Raw genomic sequence first — 23,952 nt, 5'->3', positions numbered from 1 at the left:
GCCTCCACTCCACATGTGGCTTTAGCCTAACATTTTCCCACCCAAGAAGCAGCAAATGGCACGGGTCTAAGCACCATACCATGGTTGGTGCTGGGCTTGGTAAGGGAGAAATTGTGAAGATTAACAAAGGAAGTTCAGGTTGAGAACTTAGCACCCCCTCTGACACTAAGTAAAAGTTCAAACCAGGATGCCATTTGTTATGAACAGGATCGTTGCTGACATTCAAAGCATGAAAATTTTTTTTACCATAAAAATGCACTGATGAAATTTATTTTCCTCTAATACAGTAGTATCACCAGAATGAAAGAGGAGATGAGGCCATTAATAAGAGGCCCTGGTGCCTCAGGGCCCACCCAAGGGCCCAAGGCATGGAGAAGGGGACTGAACCTCCCTCCCACAACCAGGCACACCTTGCCAGTGCCTCAGGTCCCAACTGGGGACCCAGGGTTTGTAGAAGGGGGCTGGACCCCCATTCCACAACCAGGCACAGTGCACCAGTGCCTCAGAGCCTGTGCTGGGACCCGGGGCATGGAGAAGGGGACCGGACCCACCTCCCACAACCAGGCACACTGTGCCAGCACCTCGGACCCACTTGGGGACCCGGGGCATGGAACCAGGGATCAGACACTCTCCACAGCCAGGCACACTGCCAGCACCATGGAGCAGACCAAAAACATCTCCTCCATGTGGGTGGCCCACCACAGCCGCCACGATAACCATGGCTGCCGCAAAGGCAGCTGGGTGCCACAACCACCACACAGATGGTCCGCCAGACACTGGAGTGAGTTGACACAAGGAGAGTCACCAGCAGAGATAAAGAAAGGAGGAGGATGTCTCTCTCCGTAGAGCCCATTTCATAGTGATGGAAGAGACATCTGCTCTATGATAGTATTGGGGGACCTGATCACACCTCTCAGCATTGAACAGATCATTTGGGCAGCAAATCAACAGATTAACCATTATTCTTTCAGAGGGAGAGAAGAAATCTAGGGTGATTAGAGGGGAGAGGGGGGAGGGAAAGGGGGATGGGGAAGGATTAGACAAGGGGCATGAAGAATAATTACAATTTGTAACAATATATATGCTAGTAATATTGATTTGATCAACATATCTCCATGTTCACCCCCCAAAATATAATCAATTTTGATTCAATAAAAATTTAAAAATAAATAAAAATTTAAAAAATAAAAATCCATGCAAATAGTAAGAATAAATAAACAAATAAATAAGAGGCCCTGGCGAATTGTGGGCTGCTGCAAAGCACTGTGTTTACTATATGAGGACATCCAATTTTACCAAATGAATACCCTGGGGATTCTTTTCTTTGCTTTGCAAAAGGGCACATTGTTTTTGGATAGTCTCAAGTTACCAAGATAAGACTGATCGACATACAACCTTGACAGACATATCTGGGGAGCACCTATTACCTGCTTCAAACCAGTACATGTAGCTCAGTCCAGTCTCTAACCAGTATGAATGTCTGCAGGGGAGCAAACTGAGGGACTTCCTTGACCTTTAGGTTTCTCTCGACCTCTTCCTGGGATGAACTTCAGCAGCCTAGTGTCCAATCCCAGTCCTCTATATTCCTAAAAAAGAATCCCACTGCCTCTGGAACTGCCTACCACCTGCATCTATAGACTGGAGAAGAAATGAAAATCTGCAACATATTTTCCATCTGAAATGAGCTAAGAATATTTGCATTTGCTCATGTCAAGATCATTAGTCTTGGAATCAGAAGATGTGGGTTTGCCACCTGCCAGCTGTGTGATTCTGGACAAGTCACTGAACCTTACTTCCTTCATTGGTAAACTGGGCTTCACACACATCATTCGCCTCATTTTGCAGTGAATTAAGATAAAATGAAAAGGAGAACGATGGGGCAGTCAGAGGCAACTGGATTTCTTCTGCGGTTTCAGCTTCTCCATTCAGCTTTGTTTCCTGGTCTGCACGATACAACTTTTTCCAACATGCTGTGCACCAAAGTAGTTCACTAGAAACACAATAATTAGCATTACAGATAAAATGACACTGCTGCAATGTTAATTACTATAGTGCAGATGTACCACTAGATATCATACAATGTTGTCAAGCCTTTTTTTTTTAATTAGAGTGCAACAAACCATACCCTTGCTACACAGCTTTTTTTGATTAATACAAATTAATGTTATTTCAGTGTCAAGGGAAAGGGAGGGAACAACGGGGTGTGGCATCTAATTGTAAGAATGTATGGGCAAATGGTACAAGTTATGGATTCCCCATAACTTCTTTCACCCACTCAGGTGTCCAAGAGGAGTGTAAGCTCCAAGAGGGCAGGGAACATGTCTGGTTTTGCTCATCATAACTGTCCCCAACTCCTAGCACACAGTCAGGTGCATTGAGTATTTTCTGAATAACAGAGAGACTAAGTGAAGACAGAGACATGTATGCAGAAGAGGTCTGGAAGTGAAGTGGAAGAGCTGGAGGGCACAATGGTTTATTCCTGATTCTCCTAGTTTGGGGTTTGCTCCATGGCCTTCAAAATGATCTTGGATGCTCCCCACATCTAGTACTTTAAAATCCAAAATAAGAAGCAAGTAAATCATTACAATGCAGAAGTCAGTTAACATCCTTCATTGTTACTCTGAGCAAGCAATGTTATATTCCATCAGGCTCTGGGAAGTGGGGAAGGTGGGGGGAAGGAAGAGCAACAAGGTTCCTGCAACATCAGCTGGGCACCCATGCAACGCAGCCAAAAGTCAGGGAAGGAAGACAACGGACGTGTTTGACCATTGCATAGACTATTTATTAGTTCTCACAACAACCTCATGGGGGAAATTTTTTTAAAATTTTTATTGTGGTAAAATACATATAACACAAAGTTTACCATCTTAACCATGTTTCAGTGTACAGTTTGGTAGTATGAAGACAATTCACATTGCTGTGCAACCTTCGCCTCAATCCATCTCCAAGATTCTTTGCATCTTGCAAAACTGAAACTCTACCCATTAAACACTCACTTCCCATCCCTCCCTCCCCTCAGCCCCTGGCAATCCCCGTTTACTTTCTGTCTCTATGATTTTGACTTCTTTAGATACCTCACATAAGTGGAATCCCTTTACATTTAAAGTGATTATTAATAAGGAGGGACTTAATCTGTCATTTTGCTATTTGTTTTCAATATGCCTTATAGCTTTTTTGTCCCTTGTTTTCATGGGGAAAATTTTGTTATCTCTATTTTATGGTTAAGGAATTTGAAGTTTCAAGAAATTAAGTAAACTACTCAAGGTCACATGGCAAACGAGAGGTGGACTGGGAAACTTTTGACTCCAGAGCCCCTCACCTCTCCACATGCTCTGTGCTGATGTGTTTTCTAAATCCTGGGAATATGCACATGGGCATATGACATGGTCCCTGCCTTGCTTCAAGGAGCAACAACTTTCTTAGGAACTTTAGAAAGACACAGATGAAAGGATTTCTAGACGTGCAGGGAAGCCCAAGATACTTCAGTGGTGCAGAGCATCCATGTTATTGGAACTCAGAGCCCTCCTTTCACGCTGCCTTGCAAACATGGATGTCCATGGGTGTTACTGGGTTGAATCTCATGGTTCAATGCTTAATGTCATTTGAGGAGAATTGCAGAGATCCAGCCCTGCTTGGTGGGCCTCCTCTCAGAAGAGGCATGTTGCTTCCTCTATATGCTATTGGCCAAAGTAAGTGACAAGGCTAGCCTGAACTCAAGGGGTGGAGAGATAGATCCCTATGTGGATGGGAGCTGCTACAAGGTCACATTGTTAGGAGTGCATTTACAGGGAGGAAAACAATTCTGGCTATTTTTGTAAACTGCACATAACTCCCCATGGACCCAGGCTGACACAGGCTCCATCTAGTAGCAGCACCACATTTACATAACTCCCTTGGTTGGTGCAGCAGCGGGAGAGAGAGACCGGATTATTGTGCACACACTTTTCACTGTCTCAGCCTGGAAGCAACGTGTCATGAGCCCTCACAGCCCATGGCCAACACCAGCCACGTGGGCTCCACCTTACAGTAAGGTGCTGGAAAAAATGAGTCAGTAGAGTATTTGGTAAGCATTACTGTCTCTGCCATAGTGAGCAACTCAAGAACAAAACTAACTGATCATTCACAAGACCAGTGTCAGAAAGGAGAAGGGGCAGGTAAAGCCTAGTGCTATGCAGCAGATATATGCAAAACAGGTCATATATCTGTTTTTCAGAGTTTACATGAAGCGCTTAAGGAATCTCCAGCGTAGAAGGCCAGGCTCTAAAGAGTCAGAGTCAGAGGAAGCAGGAAGAAAATCCAAGTGTTTCAGCATCCAGTAGCACAGAGGCCTTCCATCCAAGCTCCTTCAAAATCTCCCTTAAGCTGCAGATTTTATTCCCAGAGCAAAGTCAACCCAGGAGGGTAAGGGAGTTGAATCCCAGGTGGGAACAAGTATTCTAGAAACAATTACTGAGAAATGCTAAGGTCATAGTCAGGAAAATGAAGCTGGATGTCAAGTTCAAAGAGAAAAGAAAGAAGGAAAAGGAACACTGAGCAATCAGGGGAGGAGTTTGGAGGAGCTGAAACAGGATAGAAGCCGGAATGAAGAGTAAGGCTGGGATTTATGGAATAGGAAGCTGGCGTGAATCGCTTTAGATTAGCACTAAGCCTGTGAGGATCAGAGTCCTCACTCTGTGCAATGTACGGGTGCAGGGGCGGGAGAGGACCTAATCGTGACACACCAGACGGGACACTTGAGACTTCAGACCTGTGCCTTCCATCTCCCACTCGGGCTCGCTCCTGTTCACTGTGGCCTTCTGCCATCTCACCCCTGCTGACTGCCTTCTCCAGTTTCCCACACCTGAGATTTTGAACTTTTGTGCATCTCTACATTCCAAACACTTACGGGGAGAGGGACAAGTTAATTTTTGTATAAGGTGCCATGTATAAAATATTAGTCACAATTGGTGAAGAAGTCTCCTTTGAGTTTCTGACTCAAATTCCTAAATGATAATGTGGTTTATGCCTCACAGAAAGTACCATAGAATCTAGGTAGGGCAGGAACGCCCTCTGGGGGTGGGGCGGGGGCTGCCACTGCCCCACGTGTGGGTGTAGCCTAATGTCTTCCCTTCAAGAAGAAACAAAGGGCATTGGTCTACGCACCATGCCGGGTTTGGGGAGAAGTGGAAGGACAAGAGTCCTGCTTTACCACTTGCCTGTTGTCTTGCAGGTCAGTGGGACCATGTATAACACCGGGAGACACGTGTCCCTCCGCCTGGACAAGGAGCACTTGGTCAACATATCAGGAGGGCCCATGACATACAGCCACCGGCTGGAGGAGATCCGGCTACACTTTGGGAGCGAGGACAGCCAAGGGTCAGAACACCTCCTCAATGGACAGGCCTTCTCTGGGGAGGTAGGTGGGTCTGCCAGTGTACTGAGGCTGAGAGCCAACTCGAAAGATTCGGTGCCTGTTTACATCCAAGGTGGTACAACAGGTGGAAGGAATGCTCTTGAATATTTGAGACGAGAAGGTCAGTGCCTCCTTTCTCCATCTGTCTTTTGCGGGTTGGCCTGAAAGTCAATAACAAGCTTCCAGTATTTCCCAGGGAAGTGTATGATGAAATTGGCTATTTTCTTCTGAGACATTGGTGCAGTTCTCTTGGGACTTATGCCCTAAGATATCACCAGAGCATGTCCAAACTCTCACCTTTCATCTACACCCTCACTTACCCCTATCTGGGCAATCAGCTTCTCGTGAGTTCCATATGATAGCATGTATTCCACAATTCTCCCTTCTGGTAGAATGAGTCTTATTTGCACAAAGCTAAAACATACTGTGAAATAAATGTCAGGTAACTAAATAGTTTACCCGAGTTTCAGCAGAATGGAAATGTCATCGTGTGCCCCCATCAATGGTAAGTGTCACTGTGTGCCACCATCAACCCAGACAGAATTCAGGCCACAGCAGTGAGCCTAACTACAGTTTCAATTATAGGATGAGAACTATAGTTTAAATGGATGTCCTTTGTGGTGTGACACTTGACAAGCAGGGTGTAGTTAATTTGACCTGTTTTACCTCCACTACACTTGAAGGTGGTTATCAACTAGGAATCAGGGGTCCCTATATGCTAAATACCTTATAACTAGGTTTCTACTTAAAAGTTCTTAATAACTGATGTCAGAAAGTCTTAGAAATTACAGAAGTATGTATCTCATATGTTTTTTCTCAACTTTTTAAAATCAAGATCATGTTTAAACCTGGCATTGTTTTTAATGTAGTAAAACATGCACTCAGAAATAGACCCACAACCTTAATGAATCCAGTGGCCAGATTTTAATGTGTTGAAAACACATCAACTGAGAGCCTATCTAGGCACTCAGCTAGTTACCAGGGATACAGAGATTTTTTAAAAAGAAAAGAAAAAAAAAAAAAAAAAAACTTCTACCACAGAGGAGCTCAAAGATTGCTATATTCAAGTCATTTAAGTATGATGTCATGCTGTCATGGAGGTGTACAAAGGCCCTGGCCAACTCAAAGGAAGAAGTCACAAATTTCACTTGAAGGGGTTAAGGGAGGCTTCACAGAGGAGGCACCCTTTGAACGGGGCTGTGAAGAGAGGCAATAAAAACAATTTTAAGAGCATTAGCTTTGGAGTCAGAGGACCTGAGTTTGTAGCTCCTGCTTTGATCCGCTTAACTATGTGATCTTGGGATGTTACTTGATCCTTCTAAGGCATAATTTAGACACCTCTAAATGTTATTTTTAAAATTCAGAGGGATTCCAGGTGGAAGGAACACTGGAAGTACTCAGTGGTTGATAGACAACAAAGATAAAGCAGAAAGTGAGAGACAGCATGAGCAAAGGCCCCGAGGCATGTCAGGGCACCGGCTGGAGGAGATCTGGCTATACTTTGGGACTGAGGACAGCCAAGGGTCAGAACACCTCCTCAATGGACAGGCCTTCTCTAGGGAGGTAGGTGGGTCAGTCAAGTTAGTAAGGCTGAGAGCCGACTTATAAGATTTGGTGTCTGTTTATATCCAAGGTGGTATAACAGATGGAAATATGTTTAGGAAGCTTCACGCAGATTTCATGTAGCATTTTATCTGGAATGGCTGCATAGACAATGGGGCTGAGCAGGTGTACAAGTCTCCCTCCCAGATCTGTAGGAGAAAATGCTAGGATTGATTAGCTATGTCTGCCAAAGGCTCTGTCATGGAAAGCTCCATTGGAGCTGCAGAACCTGAACTAGAGTATTGCAGAGAATGTAATGGAAGCAGGACAAAAACTCACAATTTGAGAGTAACTGGGGCCAGCCAATCTGAATTACAGAATATTCAAAATTACATAAAATCTTTTTTTCAATAATATAGGTTATTTTAAGGTTCGTAATCATTTTATCTGTTGACTTACTTGTGGGCTCATTTATTTGTTTGCTGTTATCTCTTCGTTTTCCTTCCCCACTGGACTGACATATCCCAGTGCCTATCACAATACCACTCAGAGTAGAAATATTTGTTAAACGAATGAGTGAAAAAATATAGATGGTTACTGGGCTAAAATCTTTACATTATAGAATTCCTTAGTGTTACTCATTTTTTCAATATATAAAGATGCTTTGCAACTTGTACAGGAACTACAATTTTGGAGGAAATGAGTACTTCCACAATCTTAAGGAAAACATAATAATTTGATTTCTTAGTGTATTAATTTTCCTAGACCAACCCCAGACCACAGGTATCAGATGCTCCAAAGAATCTGAATTTTAACGGTTCCCAGGGGAGTCTAGTGCTTAGGCTCGTGGAGCACTCCCTCAGCAGTGTATTATTAAGTGCTCTCAATGAAGAAAGCCTTCAGTGAGGAAAGCATTTAAACAGAATTGCAAATCAGAATTACCTGGGGCACACTGTCCAAATATTTATGTCTTGAGTTTTTCCACAAACCAACTGAATCAAAGTCTCAGCAAGCGGGGTCTAGGTATGTACCTTTGTAAAACTTCCCTCACCCCAAGAGATTTTGGTGAGCAACCCCTATGCCACTTTTCGGTCAAATTCTGCCTGAATTATCCCAGTTTTATAAACAATGAGGATTTAACAAAACCATACTGCACAAAAAAAGGAGGAATGGGAGACCCATAGGTAATTGTCCTGTGTAAATGGCAACACTGGGGTGCTCTCTAAACTGATGGGACTTGGAGAACGGATTGCCAAGCAGGGTAGTCACATACACACACACACACACACACACACACACACACACACACACACGCATTGCTCCAAGGCAGCCTTGAGCTGAGCCTTAGCCTCGTGGTAAGTGCAGTTATACCTTGCCCTGGGTAGACCACATCAGTCATATCACGTTTCTTTCCAAGCCCCTCGACTCAAGGGGTCTATAGTCAAAGTGGTATAAGTGTAGGTGCAAGAGACCAGAATTTTGGAGATTCCAAAACAATGTTGAAGGGAAAGTAGTTGGCTGTAGTGATCAAGAAGAGTTTGGCATTTTCTACGTAGTGTGAGGGAAGAGACCCAGGGCCAATGGGTAGAAGCTACAGAAAGAGTTCAGCTAAATATATGTTCTCACAACAATTCATCGATGGAATGATTTTGCCTCTGAAAATCACTGGAATTATTAAGCACTGAACAGAATTTGGTGACTTCATAAAAGTAATTCACATCCTAATGAGCAAGTGGACTGTTAGCTTTTAATGTACCTTTTAATGCTGAAATTCTAAGCAATCCATGATTTCCTTATAGAAATTTTCTCCAATCAGAATCCACTGAGGGTTAGCCTCAGTAAAAGTAAATATATCTCACCCTGTAGGTTAACTTTTGATTTTTGTTTTGTGAGACTTTTAAAGCCACCTTTGTGACTATTTTTGGCTGTCCTTTGAGAGGACCCAGGAAGACACTTCTAGCAACAAAGCATGTGTTTACTTTTTGATGGTGAATAATCACACTGCCATCTGCCCCATCTATCATTGCTGATCGTGGTAAGTCAATTAATGCCAGGCATTTTCCTTGGCACAGTGCAGCAGTCATTATCTGAAGAGTTGTAGATTAATTGCAGTCTTGTCTAGTGAGGTTATTGTAATTGATGGTAATCATTTGCTTTGTTTTATAAAGCTGCGTGGTTGTACGACACAGTCAGCAACTGCATTTTTATAAAAATTATTCATGTCCTACATGGAGAACTCCTGGATGCCTTGTTGGGGGTTGGTGATAAATGAGCATATTCAGGGATTCACATGTCTCCATTGTTTTTTAAGAAGGGAAAATTAACTGTTTTTAATAAGGAAGACCCTTAGCTTGCTAATCATGTCTAAGTGGTTAGATTAATGCAGTATAAGGTAGGGTATTTATGAAAAGAAACAAGTACATTAGCCAGACAAAAGATAATAATATTTGAAAAGAATCATGCCCAGGGATGAAGTTGCAATTGTGGAGTTAGACAAGAAGAATCTTTCTCATTTGAAAGAAATTGGACAAATTCATTTTAAAAACCTTCCATAAGTTCTTCTTTTCAAAGGGATGAAGGGGTGACCTGAGAAAGGCACCAGCTATTTCACAGGGTATCTGTGTCCAGATCCTTCTATTAATTTCATCCACCCTTCACATGGCTGTTGTGCATTTGCCGTGTGCTGGCTCTGAGCTGGGCACGAGCCAGAGCCCAGCTTTCACCAAGAGAAGCATTAAGTCTATTGAGGGATACGTGTATTGGTAATACAACATAATGTGGATTGTATTTGAGGTTTATTCCAGAAGGGGATTATGAAATGGCTCTCTCTGAATAAGGAGAGAATGGATGAACAGCTGTACGGCCAGACACACTTGCTGCTTCCTCTGAAGGTGGGGAAGAAACACGTTGACCTTTCTAGACCTCAGCCTCTGGAGTCTCTGATCCTGCTCAAAACACATCTGAGGGAGGGAAAAATCCATTGCTGTTGCTATGGTAATGCTGATAGGATTCGCTTAATTAAAAGGGGGGAATAAAAGTCATATGTAAAAAATATGGATTGTTTTTCTTTTTTTTTTTTTTTTTTTTGTGCCTCTGAATTAGAAAAGAGAAAGCAATTACCTCAGAACCAGCAACTGAGACTTAACAACAGAAAATACAGGCCTCGTCCTCTTCCAGGAATCAATTATTTGCATCCTTGAGAGACTGGTTTCACTAAAGCAACACAAATTTGTAGGAATAAACAACTAACACCAAATTGTCCTGAAGTGTACTGGGGGATAAAAAGTACTGAGGAGCACGTCACTGAGAACCAGGTCCCCATTAGGCATTGAACAGTGGGGGGGTGGGGGAGGAGCAGTGCTCAGGAATCTAATTAGTGAGGCTGGGACCTTTTGGTAGAGATACTCCACTGGCACAATTAGAGATTGAGAGGGTATGAGAATTGGGATGTGTAAGAATAAAAGGCACATAGGTAATATATCTGGAAGTGCTCTTGTGCTCTATGCTAAAGCTGTTCACTGTACTCTGACTACTAACTTCACCTCCCTACCCCCCATCCACCACAGTCCCCCCACCATAACTTCCCAAGCCCCCTTCCCTCCTCCCAGCCAGTAAGGTGCTGCCTCCTCTCAACTTCCAGAAAATCCTGTAGGTTCATCTATTCCAGGGGTCTGCAAATGATACCCTGTGGGCCAAACCCAGCCCAGGAGCTAAGAACGGTTTACATTTTTAAAGGATTGTAAAAAAAACAAAAGAAAGAAAGAAAAGAAGGAAAAAGAGAAAAAGAAGAAGCAACAGAGATCATATGTGGCCTGCAGAAGCCAAAATATTTACTACCTGGCCTTTTACAAAAAAAAAAATTGCTGACCCCAATCGATTATGTCACCCATCACTGTAGATTGTGAAAGTGTTTACTCTCACTTCTGTTGGAACTGATGGTAGCGGTAGTTCTTTGCTGATGGGAATTTTATCTTGATCATTGCTGAATTCCCAGCACCTTGTGCATTGTCGGGCACGTGTAGGAAGTCCGCGTTTACTGAATGAAGGAATAAATGATCTTGGTAAATCTCTTAAGGACAAGAGTGACTCATCTGTGTATGCTGTGCACCTAGCAGTGTCTGACACACAGCAGGTGCTTAAGTGATGTTTGTGGAATGAGTCATTGATCAACAAGTTAATCAACCATTAGTGTCCCAGGAACAAAAACCCTATAGGCTTTTTTCCCTACAATTCTGAGGTGTGCTGCATTCATTGACTCTAGAGGAAATATACAGCCCCATTTAAATTGAAGATGGAGTGTTTCAATAAAGGCTGCCCAAAGCATCAAATTCCATTAGAAACCGAAAAAAGAGGAAGAGTGTTTTAGTTCAGAGTTACCACTAAGACATGTTCTGGAATTTCTCTGAGAAAGGAATATGCTTTGAGGAACTTAAAATGTATTTATGAGGCACCAACCTAGTCCTGTCCTCAATGTGGTAGAGGACACAAAAGGATAGAACAATTAAGTGTCACCTGGGGGGATTTCAGATCCATTCCATTGGAGGGACAAGGCACAGACTTGAATCAATTATGTGCAGCACAATCCTGAACTAGCTCCATCGTGCCCACGGGTGGCTGCAGAATCTCACTGCTAACACCTGGCCACTGTTCACATGCTTTGTGATTTACCTTCCTTCACTCATCCAGTTAGCACATATAAATTGAATGCCTAATCATGTGCAACTGGGAATAAAACAGATAAAAGTCCCTACCAGTAAGATGCTTACAGTCTAATAGAGGTAGACAGATAAATAATAAACATAATAAATGAGTAAATTTATATGTAAGTGAGAATATGATGAATGCTATGGGGACAGAAATAGAGCAGAGTAAAGGGCGTCAGAGGATGAGGAGTGAAGATAGCGATTTGCAAGTGTCACCAGGGTGGCAGTGCAGGCTTCCTTGAGAGGATGACGTTTGGGAGGTTTGCCAGGAGAATGTCTAAGGGGGGAGGATTTTCCAGGCAGAGGCAACAGCCAGCACAATGGCTTTGAAGTCACTCTGGGCATAGGGGACCTGAGGTCAGAGAGGTAAAAGCAGGGCCAGGAGCTGCTGTAGATCATGTGGGTGCTCCTTGCATGGACTTTGTATGAACTTCAGCTTTTATTCTGAATAAATTCCAAAGCACAATGACATTAATTCTCCCATTTGATCACTAATCACTGGCTCAGTGAAGTTGCTCTTCCTGTTACCTCCTTCTTACCTGGGGGAACTAAGGCCCAAGACCATCCAGATAGTAAATGACCAAGGCTGGACTTAACTCAGATCTTCTGATTCACAGCACTCCTCAATGGGGGCTAATGTTTATCCATAATCCCCATACTAATGATTATTTGTCTACTCTGGGCCCTAACCCAATGGGGAAATTCAAAGACTGCCTTTAAGAAGCCTACAATCCAGTAGAGGAGCCTGTCTTCCCAGTCAGACTGCTGTTAACTCCCTGCAGACACAGAGTAGGTTGTGCTTTGTCAATATCTCCCCATACACATAACAAGCCCCAGGTAGATATTGCTGAACAAAGAGACTGAATGAGTAAACGAAGATGATTTAAAAGACTGTAGGTTTCGCTCTTTCCTCCATCTTGGATCCTGGGGAGGTCTGCTGGGAACAGGACTTCTAAAAGGCAATATGTCTGGAAGGCTGTGGTCCAAGGCCATTTTTGCTGGCTATAAGCAGGGTCTCCGGAACCAAAGGGAGCACACAGCTCTTCTTAAAATTGAAGGTGTTTATGCTCGAGATGAAACTGAATTTTACTTGGGCAAGAGATGTGCTTATGTGTACAAAGCAAAGTACAACACAGTGACTCCTGGTGGCAAACCAAACAAAACCAGAGTAATCTGGGGGAAGGTAACTCGTGCCCATGGAAATAGTGGCATGGTTCGTGCCAAATTCCGAAACAACCTTCCTGCTAAGGCAATTGGACACAGAATCCGTGTGATGCTGTACCCCTCAAGGATTTAAACTAAAGGATTTAAATGAAAAGTATATAATAAATAAAAGTGGATTTGTGTTCTTGTAAAAAAAAAAAAAAAAAAAGACTGTAGGTTTCGAAGTGCCTAAATTATGCCCAGTATATCATCAACTAAATTCTTTAGTCATAATGGCAAAGCTAATAAAGATCATGTCAATATTAACAGAAGCTCTAGAATTTTTAGATGTTAAATTATTCACAAATACAAGGTGAAGTCTTCAGGGTACTTGGGAGGAGTAATGAAACAATGAGAGCGAGTGTGCTAGAAAAATTCATTTAGGTTCCTCATTTTAGCCCTGGAATTACTCCCAGAATCAGACGAGGGAGCTTGTCTGTGCCAATGCTAGAAGCCAAAGTTCTGGATTCTGGGAGCCTGTCCCACCCAGAGTTTGCAAACTGGCCTTGGAGAAGCAAAGCAAGCAGAGTTCAGGAGCCCTGATGTCAGTAGGACACATTATGATGATACCAGCAAGGAGATGATGACTCTGATCTAAGGATAGGAAGTTGTCCCTGTGGATATTTTCATAATTACTTCTGGGACGGGACAGACCAGTCAAGTCAGCAGCTTCCCATATTGACACTTTTAGATTGACACAGTGAGGCAGCCTAAGAGGGAAAATGTTGCATTTGGAGACAACCTGCTGCGGTCAACTCATCCTCTCCTTGACTGCATCCTAAGCTGCATCGTTAACTCTGGCCTGGTCCTACCAGTACAGCAATATGACAACGCCCAACCTCCTCCACTTGCCTCTGATCAGACCCTCCCGGTATTTCATCTAAAGCAGGGAGAGAGGTGTTACACTACAAAGACAATATTAAAGATAGGCATTAACTGGAACTTGATCAGGATTCAGCCTCAGACCTAACTGTCACCAGGGAGACCATCACTGTTATCAAGTGATGATTGAGGTCTTTATTTATTTAGTCACCAATGACACTGCAGTTAGAGGGATGAGTTACTGCTCACAACACTTCCTTGAACTAGCTCTGTTTTTTTAAACTCATTTCCAAAGCCACAGAAATAAAATTTTAAAAAAGAAGGTGTTAAATAAGAATGACCTATTTACTGCTATTCTGACCACTGTCAACAGTTCATGAAAATTTGTAGAGGTTCTAGGAAAGATCACATCTCCCACTTTAAGATATAAACCTGGACTTGGAAAGAGTAAGTCTCCATCTAAAGTGTCGGCGTCAGAGGTACCTTTCAGGTCATCTCTTCCAGCTCACCTACTGTATGTACAAAGGAAAAATCAAATGCCAGAAAGGGCAAGAGACTTGCCTGAGGTCACCGAGATTTAATGTCAGAATTGGGACCAGAACCAAAGTGTCCTATTAGTTTGGGGTTTTAAATTTTTCAAATAAAATTTAAAATTCTATCAAATTCTAGAATTCAAAAGGTCCTTTTAGGTCATCTGGTCTAGTCACCCAATGGAGTAAGTGTAGCCTGAGAATCAGATTTCCTGCATAGTGAGCAGAGCCCCATCACAAGGGCATTTATAGGAGCCTCAAGACATCAAAAACATTGGCAGATTATTTTACAAACATGAGCTATGATGAGCATCCATTAGGAAATGGATCCAGAAGTCACCAAATCACCCCTCCGAAAAAGATCACCAATGTGAGAGCGAGCCTGATATAGTGCCTGATTGTGAGAAATGTGGACAGCGAAGATTGGAAGACTAAAATGGACAGTGTAGTGCCTTAAAGATTCATCCTTGGTCTCAATATGAAAAGGCAATCTTACTATTGCATTATGAACCTAAGGATATATATAAGCAGTGCTTTTGTGCAGTGTGAATCTGCACCCCACACTCCCCAACAACCCTCCAGAACAGCTCAATAATATTCAATATAAGTAATCTAGATAATAATATTGCAAAATTAAATCATTAAATGTCTAGCCACTCCATAAATGTGCTGCTATACAATTCAAAATAAAGCTTTTTAAAACCCCCAGATTCATTTGCTCTGATATATCAATAATTTTTGCTGAAACAAAGCTAATCATCTCAATGGTACCGACTTAATTGCTCGCCGGTTTACAGATAATAAACAGACCTGAGGATTAAAATATGAACTAATTACTGTGCTCAATTCCATTTACTTGATTTCATGTTCCATTAATTTTTTTCACCATTTCTGGTGAAAGCCTTAGATTTATGGTTGCCCCAAATGAATTATGTCACTTAGTTGCCTGTGGCATGCTCATGTTCAGAATTGGTTGGAAAGGGCAGAATTCCAGGCAGTAAATATTTAGCCGAGGCAGCCTAGGATATAGTAAGTGAGGGTAATTATCCGTTCTCAAATACCAGCCAGAGTCAGCCTCTATAAATCTATCCCCATCTCTTTAGTAAAAGGGCAACAACAGTAGGATTCCTCTCATGATTATTCATTGGATCTGCTTGTTACAGGCAGTCTTCAAGAGCAGCGGTGGCCTTGGCCTGGAAGGGCTGTAGGGAAGCAGAGGCAAGCACACTAAAGGGAAAAAATATCGGCCTAAAAGTCAGACACTTGGGACACTGGACAGAGGGGATCATTTTGACTTAGAAGCTCTGACTTCAGGACCCTGCTGTGTCACTTACTAGCTGTGTGATCTTGGTAAAGGCAGAATTGGGTAAATCACTACGCCTTTCTGAGCCTTTAAACCATGAGATGAGGCTAATAATGCTGGTCTTATATATGGAATAGGGTATTTATGCAGTGCCAAGAAAACCCTCCTGTAATAGGGCTTTTTAAGCCATAAAGTGCTGTATAAGTTAGTTATTGGCCAGCCTAAACCTTAGATCTCACCTAGTTCAAACCCTTCCAGATAAGGTGTATTACAATAATCACAGTAAACTACACCATCAGCTGTAACATACTGAGCAAGTATTACGTCCCAGGCGTTGTGCTCAGGGACTTATCATACTGAGTCCTCACAATAAACTTGTGAGCTAGCACTCATTAGCACTATTTTATACTCATATATGAGGAAAAGAAGCTTGGAGAGGTTAAAGAATCTGCCTTCAGTCACACGTTTAGTTGTGGGGCAGAGCTAGGATTTGAACCCAGATCTCTGACTGCAGCTCTACGCTGAGTAACCTCTGATAGTCACTTCACCTCTTTGGCTCTTCCTCTAAGTAGCTGCTTGATCGTGGGTACGTCCATTTCCTCTAATCACAAGTGCCTTGTTCTGTTACCTGAGATGATCTTTCATCTCCTCCCAGTTCTGCATAGCCTTGAGAACAGTCTGCACTCTTTCTGGCTGTAAAGTGAGACAGGAGCCTATTTCTCCATGTGGCACAGGAGCAATATGAAATATGACACAGCATCATTCTGCGTGCCTGCTGAGGACTGTGGTTTCATTCACCTTCCCCTCCCAGACGGACAGCAACTGGAGAGTTACATACAGATGTCCAATTATGTTTTCTCTCCCTCTTCTTTAAAATAAAAGAAGAAAGATACTGTATATCTGTGAATTTGTGTATAAACATTTCTTTCCCTCTGAAAAGCATGAGAAACCATATTCTTTAGTCTCAGAAGTAGCTTAGGTGAATATATTTTCTTACTTTGTATCTATTTGCTGAGCCAGAAATTTCTGGATTCAGCCTCAGAAATGAGCTATTTGGCAAAATGAGCTTGGCTAGGAGGTCTTAAATCACGCTCCTCACCAGGAAAAAGGGGAAGGCCTAGGGGCCACCAGATATCTGCATCAGGACTTAGTGCCCCTACACCAGTTTTTCAAAGCAAATAACTGTGTCTGCTGCAGGAAAGACTAATTGTGTGTGGACCCAAATGGCCACTGCAGAACAGCTGCTGTTTCTGTAAGGTCCTCTGTCAGGGTCAAGCATTTCTGCCTGTTGCACCTGCATCTTTAGGGCTGGTGTGTTCCCCTGACTCAGGTGAAGAGCTGTGGCCTATTTGCATGAGCAGCTATTAATTGTAGAGGTGAAGATTGGTGGAGTTATTCATTCCTGTGTTTGAATCCTGGCTCTATCACTTACCTGTGACCTTGGGCAAGTTATTCAACCTCTTTGTGCCTCTGTTTCCTCATTAGCACGATGAGACAAATAGTGATGCCCATGCTATATGGTGATTCCCCCCAGCTTTATGGAGGTATAATTTGCATACAAAAAAATTCAGCAATTTTAACTGTACAATTTGATGCATTTTTACAAATATGTAGAGTGTAACCACCAGCACAATGATCTGGAACACTTCCATCATCGCAAAAAGTTCCTTCATGTTCCTCTACAGTCAATCTCCCCCCAACCCTGACCCCTGGCAACCACTGATCTCTTGTCACTATAGTTTTGTCATTCTTGAATTTCAGCCAATGGACTCATTCAGTATGCAGTCTTTTCTTCTTTTTCTTTCTTTCTTTCTTTCTTTCTTTCTTTCTTTCTTTCTTTCTTTCTTTCTTTCTTTCTTTCTTTCTTAACTTTATCTTTTAAGTTACATAAAATTAACTTTTTTTCTGGACATAAAGTTCTCTGAATTTTAACAGATGTGTAGATTTGGATAAACACCATCACAGTCAGGATACGGAAAAGTTCCACCCTGTCGGGTTGTTTCAAAGATTAAGAGGATCAGTATAGATAAAGTGCTCAGAACAGTGCTGGCACACGAGTGCTCAAAAAAAATCGTGGCTTTTATTACCAACAGCACGCTTCTTCAAGCCCCATCTTCCAGGGTCAGCATTTCCGTCCTCCATCCACATCTAAAAAGAATCCAGAGTGGGGTTCGTACAGGAAGTAAAATTCTTAAAATTATTATCAGCCCTTATAAGTTGGTTCCAAACACCCTTACTCTAAGAAAATGGGTCCAGGGCCTTTTTCTGACTGCCACTTTCTTATCAATGTCAAGGCTCCCTGCAGTAGGGCAGCCTGGAGGAAGAGGCTCCTCCGTCTTTGCAAAAGGTGCCATCCACCGGTCATAGTGTTTGCCCTCCTCAGGACCATATATTTTCCTAAATGTGTGGTTTGAATGTGTCCACCCCAAAATTCAGATGTTGTCAATGTGGTAACATTGAGAGGCAGGGCCTTTAAGAGGTGATTAGGCCCTGAGGATGCTTCCCTTATGAGTGGGATTGGGATTAAGGTTTATAGAAGAGGCTTCATACAGCATTCGGCCAACTCACCCTTCTGCCTTCCACCATGTGAGGACATAGCACTCCTCCACTCTGGAGGATGCTGTCCTCACCAGACAACCAAACCTGCCAGCACCTTGATCTTAGACTTCCCTGCCTCCAGGACTGTGAAAAATAAGTTTCTGTCCTTTATGTTACCCAGTTTCAGGTATTCTTTTATAGCAGCACAAGCAGATGAAGATGCTCACTCAGGCCTGTACAGGACAGTCAAGCCCCTGCTAACCCCAGCTTAGAATGGTGGGGAAAACTCATCAGCTTGAGGTCCTGCAAGGGGCCTCCCCATCCTAGCCTTCCCACCCCTTCCTGGTCTCCAGATGGAGGCTTATTCTTGCAAATGACACCAGCAAATAGATTATTTCCCATTCGCTGTGAGTATGAGGCAAAGCCTTGAGCTCTGTTGATAGGATGACCACCTGTCCTGGTTTGCTTGGGATAGCCCAGGTTGACACCAGTTAGTCCTGGTGGAATTGGAATAGTACTTCCGTTCATTCTCAAAACTGCCCCAGTTTGCACAATGAATCTTATGGTCACCCTAGGTCTCGATGACCATAGGCAAGCCACTTATCCTTTCTGGACCTCCTTCCCCTCATCCAGAAAATGAAAGGATTGGAGAAGATCAGTCAGGGCCCTTCTAGCACCATGAGGCCTGAGAAAGTAAGATCTTCTTGCATAATTTTATCATCACATACAAACATTGATTAAGGGATCATTGTACTATGAACAGCCCATAAGAAGATCTTCTTATTGGTAACATGTTGATAATTTTTTTTTTCCTTTTTCTAATGTGTGATAAAATCTTAGGTTACATTGGAGGGGTTCCCCCAAAGATCGAGTGCACACTTTGTAAGTAGCCACCTTCGTACCTCCTTTAAGGTAAAATCTTGAGACATTAAGTCATTTGCTGTGCCACCAAATATTAACACTCAAATTGTTCTGCTCACTTGGGTATGTGACCTTTACTTGTTATGATGCTTAAAATATCGAACCTCTTCCTCCTACCTTTGCCACCACCACCGTACTGGTAGCGTGCACGTGTGCGCACACACGCATACACATGTTCTATCAGGCTTCGGTCATCCACTACCTCCCAAGTAAAAATGCCCTCGTGCTTAAGGTATTTTACTAGGAACTATGGGAACCATTTTGCTTTGTATATTTTAATTACATTGTAAATGATTTCTGTGCACTGAGCACCCCTAGGAAGAAAACCCAGGAATGATCATTATCCTCCACTTAGGCATTGTTTCAGTCCTGGTCCTTGGAGAGCTGGAACAGAAAGAAGGTTCTGTCTCCTTAAACTCCTCTGTGAATCCCTCTTGGTGTCTGCATTTAGCCTCCTTTGCCATCAGACAAAAGGAAGAGTGTTTCTGCTGCAAAAAGCAGCTGCAGCCTTTGCTTTTAAAACCTCAGGGGCATCCACACACTCAATCCCACTAAGCTTCTGGAGTATTCATTTAGCTTGATCACATTATTTTAATTTTCTTAGGGGTGTCTTTACTACCTGGAGGGTGATTTTTTTTTCCCCTTAATTAAAGACAAGTGGATTCCAAAGCACTCAGAACCAAAGGAGCCCGTTTAGTACCCTGTCTCTCTTGTCACTTTCTCCTGTTCCCTTTCTTCTGCAGGCTGTGCAGCCTCTCCCCACACCTGCCTTCTCAAACCGGAAACGAGATGGAATGAGGCAAGGTGTGCCTTTCGATGGAACCAGCCAGCCCTTGGTTTCAGTTACTTAATTTCCTAGAGCATATGGCCATTGGGGGAATGACCAGGCAGTCTTATCTCTGTCTCATAGATAGAAAAGCTGTATCCAGTCAGTGAAATTAGGCAAAATTATATGCACTTGAACCAGAACTGTGCTTGCCTAGGGCTGCACCCATGACCAAACCCAGCCGCTACCCTCATGGAGCTGAAGTTCCCAAGGGCATCCTAAACAAGGTGCTTTGCAGTGCAAAAACAGAAACTCACCCAAACGAGGTTAGACTATAAGGGGAATTTACTGGAAGCCTTGGGGATATGTCACGGGACTCAGGGGTGGTTGGGCCAGTGAGGAAACTGGAAGCTGAAAAAGGTCATGACCCTGGGAGATACGTCTGCTCCATTTCTTATCTCTGCATGGATGCTTCATTCTCTCTCCATGAGATGATCTTTTTGGGATTCTCTGTGCACATGGAGGGCAGAAATGGCCCTCTCTTTACCTCCCAAGTTTATGTCCCTTTGGATCAGCACCATCCTGGACTGTCTGACTTATCATCTCAATTCCAAATTCTTCAAAGAATAGACTTGATTTTTCTCAGCCTTAATCTGATGTCCCCTCTGAGCCAATCAGCTCTTCATGTGTGATGAGGTCATGTAGGGAAACAGGCCTTGAGGACCTGCCTGTCTGGTGGAGAGAGCCATTATCCGGAGAAGGCAGGTACTGTGAGCTACGTGAACAGCCCAGAAGATGTCTACTAGGATGAGGAAGATGGACAGTTCTGTTCCGATCCACTTGGCAAAATCCACAAGCTAAAGTGCTATGGACACTTCTGACTCCAACCTGGAGGTCAAGGAAGGCATTCTGACATAAGCAGGATCTTGAAAGAGAAACGTAAATGTGGCTGAACTGGGAGAAGAGCATCCCAGACAAATAGGAATATCCTCTCTTAACAGAAAGAATAACTGTAGCGATCCATAAGGTGCACTCAGAGAGTGTAGTGTCTTGTAATGGAGTGTCACAACAATCTTACTCATCACAGGGACCTCAGTGGCACACCACGGCTTTGTCACATGTCGTGTTGGCTGCTAACATTGTTCTCCCTCTGCTTCCTTTCTGCCAATGCATAAATCACAGGGTGGGCTCAAATAAGTTGCCCGGGAGTTAGCATCAAGCAAATACAGATTTGAATACCAGCTCTGCCATTTACTGTGTGCCCTTTAACAAGTTATTTAGGCTCTTCCCAAGAGAAAAATGTAATAATAATAATAATAATAATTAATAATATCAATCTCAAGGGACTATTTCTGAGATACAATGATATAGTGTGAGGTAAAGAACCTTAGCACTGTGTCTGTACAGAGTTGGCATCAAGAATGTTTTCTTTCCAGTCCCCTTTTCTTTTTCTCTGTTTTCTTTTCTGATGAGATGTCTTGGATAAAAAAGTGCAAATTTGGGATAGACATGTGGTCTAACGGAGGGACAGAAGAGTTAAAATAAGGACCTCTACTTCCTCCAAAAAAGGAACATTTCTAACATAATCAATGGTCCTTCGGACATGTCCCTGCCTCTTGTCTCACTGTCAGTTCCCAGGACTCAGAGCAAAAAGAAAAATTGTTTATATTCTTCCAAGTTGTTCATTGACTACGCTCTGTTTCCACTTTCTCGGCCTTGAGCCTGTTGGGTATGAGCCATCCTGGGTGCCCAATCTTTCTTGCTCAGTCAGGGACCGTCTTATTTAGGCACAAATTAGTCTATGACACTGTATCTGGTATCTGTTCTTTCTGGGGCACTGGAACAACCCAAGGACTTATTTTGTCCGTTGTGTTGATTTACCTTTTTAAGAGTCCCTGATGTAGCACACTTTCCAAAAACCTTTTGAATACCTAAGTCCAGGATATTCCCACTGTGTTAGTTTTTACATTATTAATATTTTGGAAAATGCCAACAGGTTAGAAATACGTGGCTTTCTTGGGCAGAGGCTGAGCTTGATCAACATTGCAGGTTATATTATTTAATTTTCATGGGCATTTTAATTAAAAGAGAAGTTCACTTAAACAGTGGACCTTTAATGTTGAAGATGCACTTTTTTTTCATACTGGCATGTATTTGATTTCTTTTTCAAAGGAAAAAGTATGTTTGCTTGAGTTAAGAGCTGGGAATCAGGGTTAAATTTGCAAAACCACTACTTTCTGAGCTATATTATGACTCGCTTTTTTGCAAATACATATTAATCCTTTTAACCTCCCTTAAGTCCCTGTTGATTTTCTGGCAAGATTTATGAAATATTTCTAACAGGAAATAATGGCCAGAAGGTTTAGAAAAAGAATCCACCTCAATGTGTTTAATACATTGCTCATCAAGGAAACAGAAGGACTAATAAAAAATAATGAATAATCCAAAAATTCTGTATAATGAATTATATTTATTTCTCATAGATACATGAGCTCCTACTGTGTGAACTATTTTACCAGCCTCTAGGTCCCAATATGAATAATGCACACTCCATGTCTTTGGGGAGCTTCCATTCTAGAAAGGAGACATTTAAAGTCTTTCTTGCTAAGTGCTGTGCTAGGAGAAGGCTCAGGAAATGTTATTCTCTGCACTTGAGCTGCTGGCAGGGGTTACGAGCACATCCAAGTTGCATGAACTTGACTCTTGGCTCTGCTGCTGGTACTAGCCTTGGGAAAATTATTTAACCACTCTCTGCCTCAGTTTCCTCATCTGTAAAATAGGAATAATAATGGTACCAACTTATGCCTCACCAATTCATCTTTTGTCCTGATTTGTCATCCATTTGAGAAAGATTTCTATTCAAGGTATATCCCATTATCTGACCCTGTGGCTTGACTTGCCTTTTGTGTTTTGTGAAAAGAAATGTAACCTTAATATCCACATTATTAGAGAAAACAGAGATTTATGAAATTTAGAAGAAACTATGTGTTATAATGCAACCCATGCCAGCTGGTGGGAGGCATGATGCAAATGCCTCTTCAGCCAGCAGCAAGTAAAGAGAGAGTAACAGAATTCATGACTGCCTGAACTGTAGGCAGTGTCTAAAGCAAGGGATGAAGGAACTAATCTGTTCCTTATAAACTTGGCAGTGATAACTATCAGAAAAAATAGCATTGAGGGGGTTAACATTACACAGTCACTGTTGCATATGGGCTTGTCAAGCAGACCCAGTTAGCAAAAGAAACTGCCCAAGACATAATTATATTCAATGGATTTCCCTCTAACCCAGGTACTGGTGTTCCCAGTGACTGGCCACCTACTCACTCACTGGGTCTGAAGTGGTGTGTGTGTGTGTGTGTGTGTGTGTGTGTGTGTGTGTGTGTGTGTGTGTGTGTGTGTGTGTGTGTGTGTGTGTGTTGTGTCTATTGCAGGTTAAAGGTGATACAGAAAAAAAGAACAGGTTAAGCAGCTTGGGGGTACCAGTGGCAAGGATGATTTTTAGTAAGAACATCAAAGTAGGCATTCCTGAAAAGATTGATCCAGAGCACAGGTGATGAGATCAGAGAGGCAGGTATCCAGGAGAGATTGTGCAGGTTTTGTGGGCCAGTGTTGAGACTTTGTCTTTCTCTTCTGTGGGAAAGGAGTCACTGGAGGGATCCGGGCAGGGGAGTGACATGGTCTGATAAAGCCATGCTTGTTCCTGCATTGGAAATCATTCCCTCTCTCTAGAACACTCTTCCCCTGGTCTCTTCATGGCTGATTCCTTGTCATTCAGATCTCAGCTGACATCGTCTCTAATCACACAGCCACTCACAGTCACATCACGCTATCTTAATTCTCTGCTCGGCACTGTTCATTTTTCTTGTTTGTTGATCCATTTACAAGTATTTCTTTTTCTATCATCATTTGCTAAAAAGAAAGCTCTGCTAATTCCTGTCCTCTTGAGTGTGGGCAACACTTAGTGACTCACTTCCAAAGAACAGAAAATGGAAAGGGAAAATAATAACTTACTGAAGAGAAACCTGGCAGACACCACCTGGGCCAAGTGATCAAAGGTAATGTCACCAGGGATGTCATGTGCATATTAGGTACCCCTGATGTGACATGGTGGGAAGGGCATTTTACCTTTGTGGTATGCTCCAAAAATCCATAAGCCCAGTATACCATGAGAGAATATCAGACAAACATAAGTTGAGGGACATTCTACAAAACATCTCAGTACTGTTCAAAAA

General features: G+C 42.6%; 2 protein-coding genes across 2 annotated transcripts in view; both read left to right on the top strand.

Moving 5' to 3' along the window:
• The window catches only part of CA10 (carbonic anhydrase 10), a 488,423-nt gene that overhangs the window by 384,518 nt on the left and 79,953 nt on the right, over positions 1–23,952 (top strand). The window contains exon 4 of the mRNA XM_063113016.1: positions 5,210–5,395. Within this exon, the coding sequence (XP_062969086.1) occupies positions 5,210–5,395 (186 nt within the window). The remainder of the gene's footprint in view (positions 1–5,209; positions 5,396–23,952) is intronic.
• On the top strand, positions 12,555–12,983 carry LOC134389027 (large ribosomal subunit protein eL33-like). Its single transcript, XM_063112452.1, has one exon. The coding sequence runs from the start codon at positions 12,602–12,604 to the stop codon at positions 12,932–12,934; it is 333 nt and encodes a 110-aa protein (XP_062968522.1). The 5' UTR covers positions 12,555–12,601; the 3' UTR covers positions 12,935–12,983.

Source organism: Cynocephalus volans, chromosome 10 (genome assembly GCF_027409185.1).
Source record: "Cynocephalus volans isolate mCynVol1 chromosome 10, mCynVol1.pri, whole genome shotgun sequence".
Taxonomy (NCBI): Eukaryota; Metazoa; Chordata; class Mammalia; order Dermoptera; family Cynocephalidae; genus Cynocephalus; species Cynocephalus volans.
This window is presented reverse-complemented; position numbering and strand designations above follow the sequence as displayed.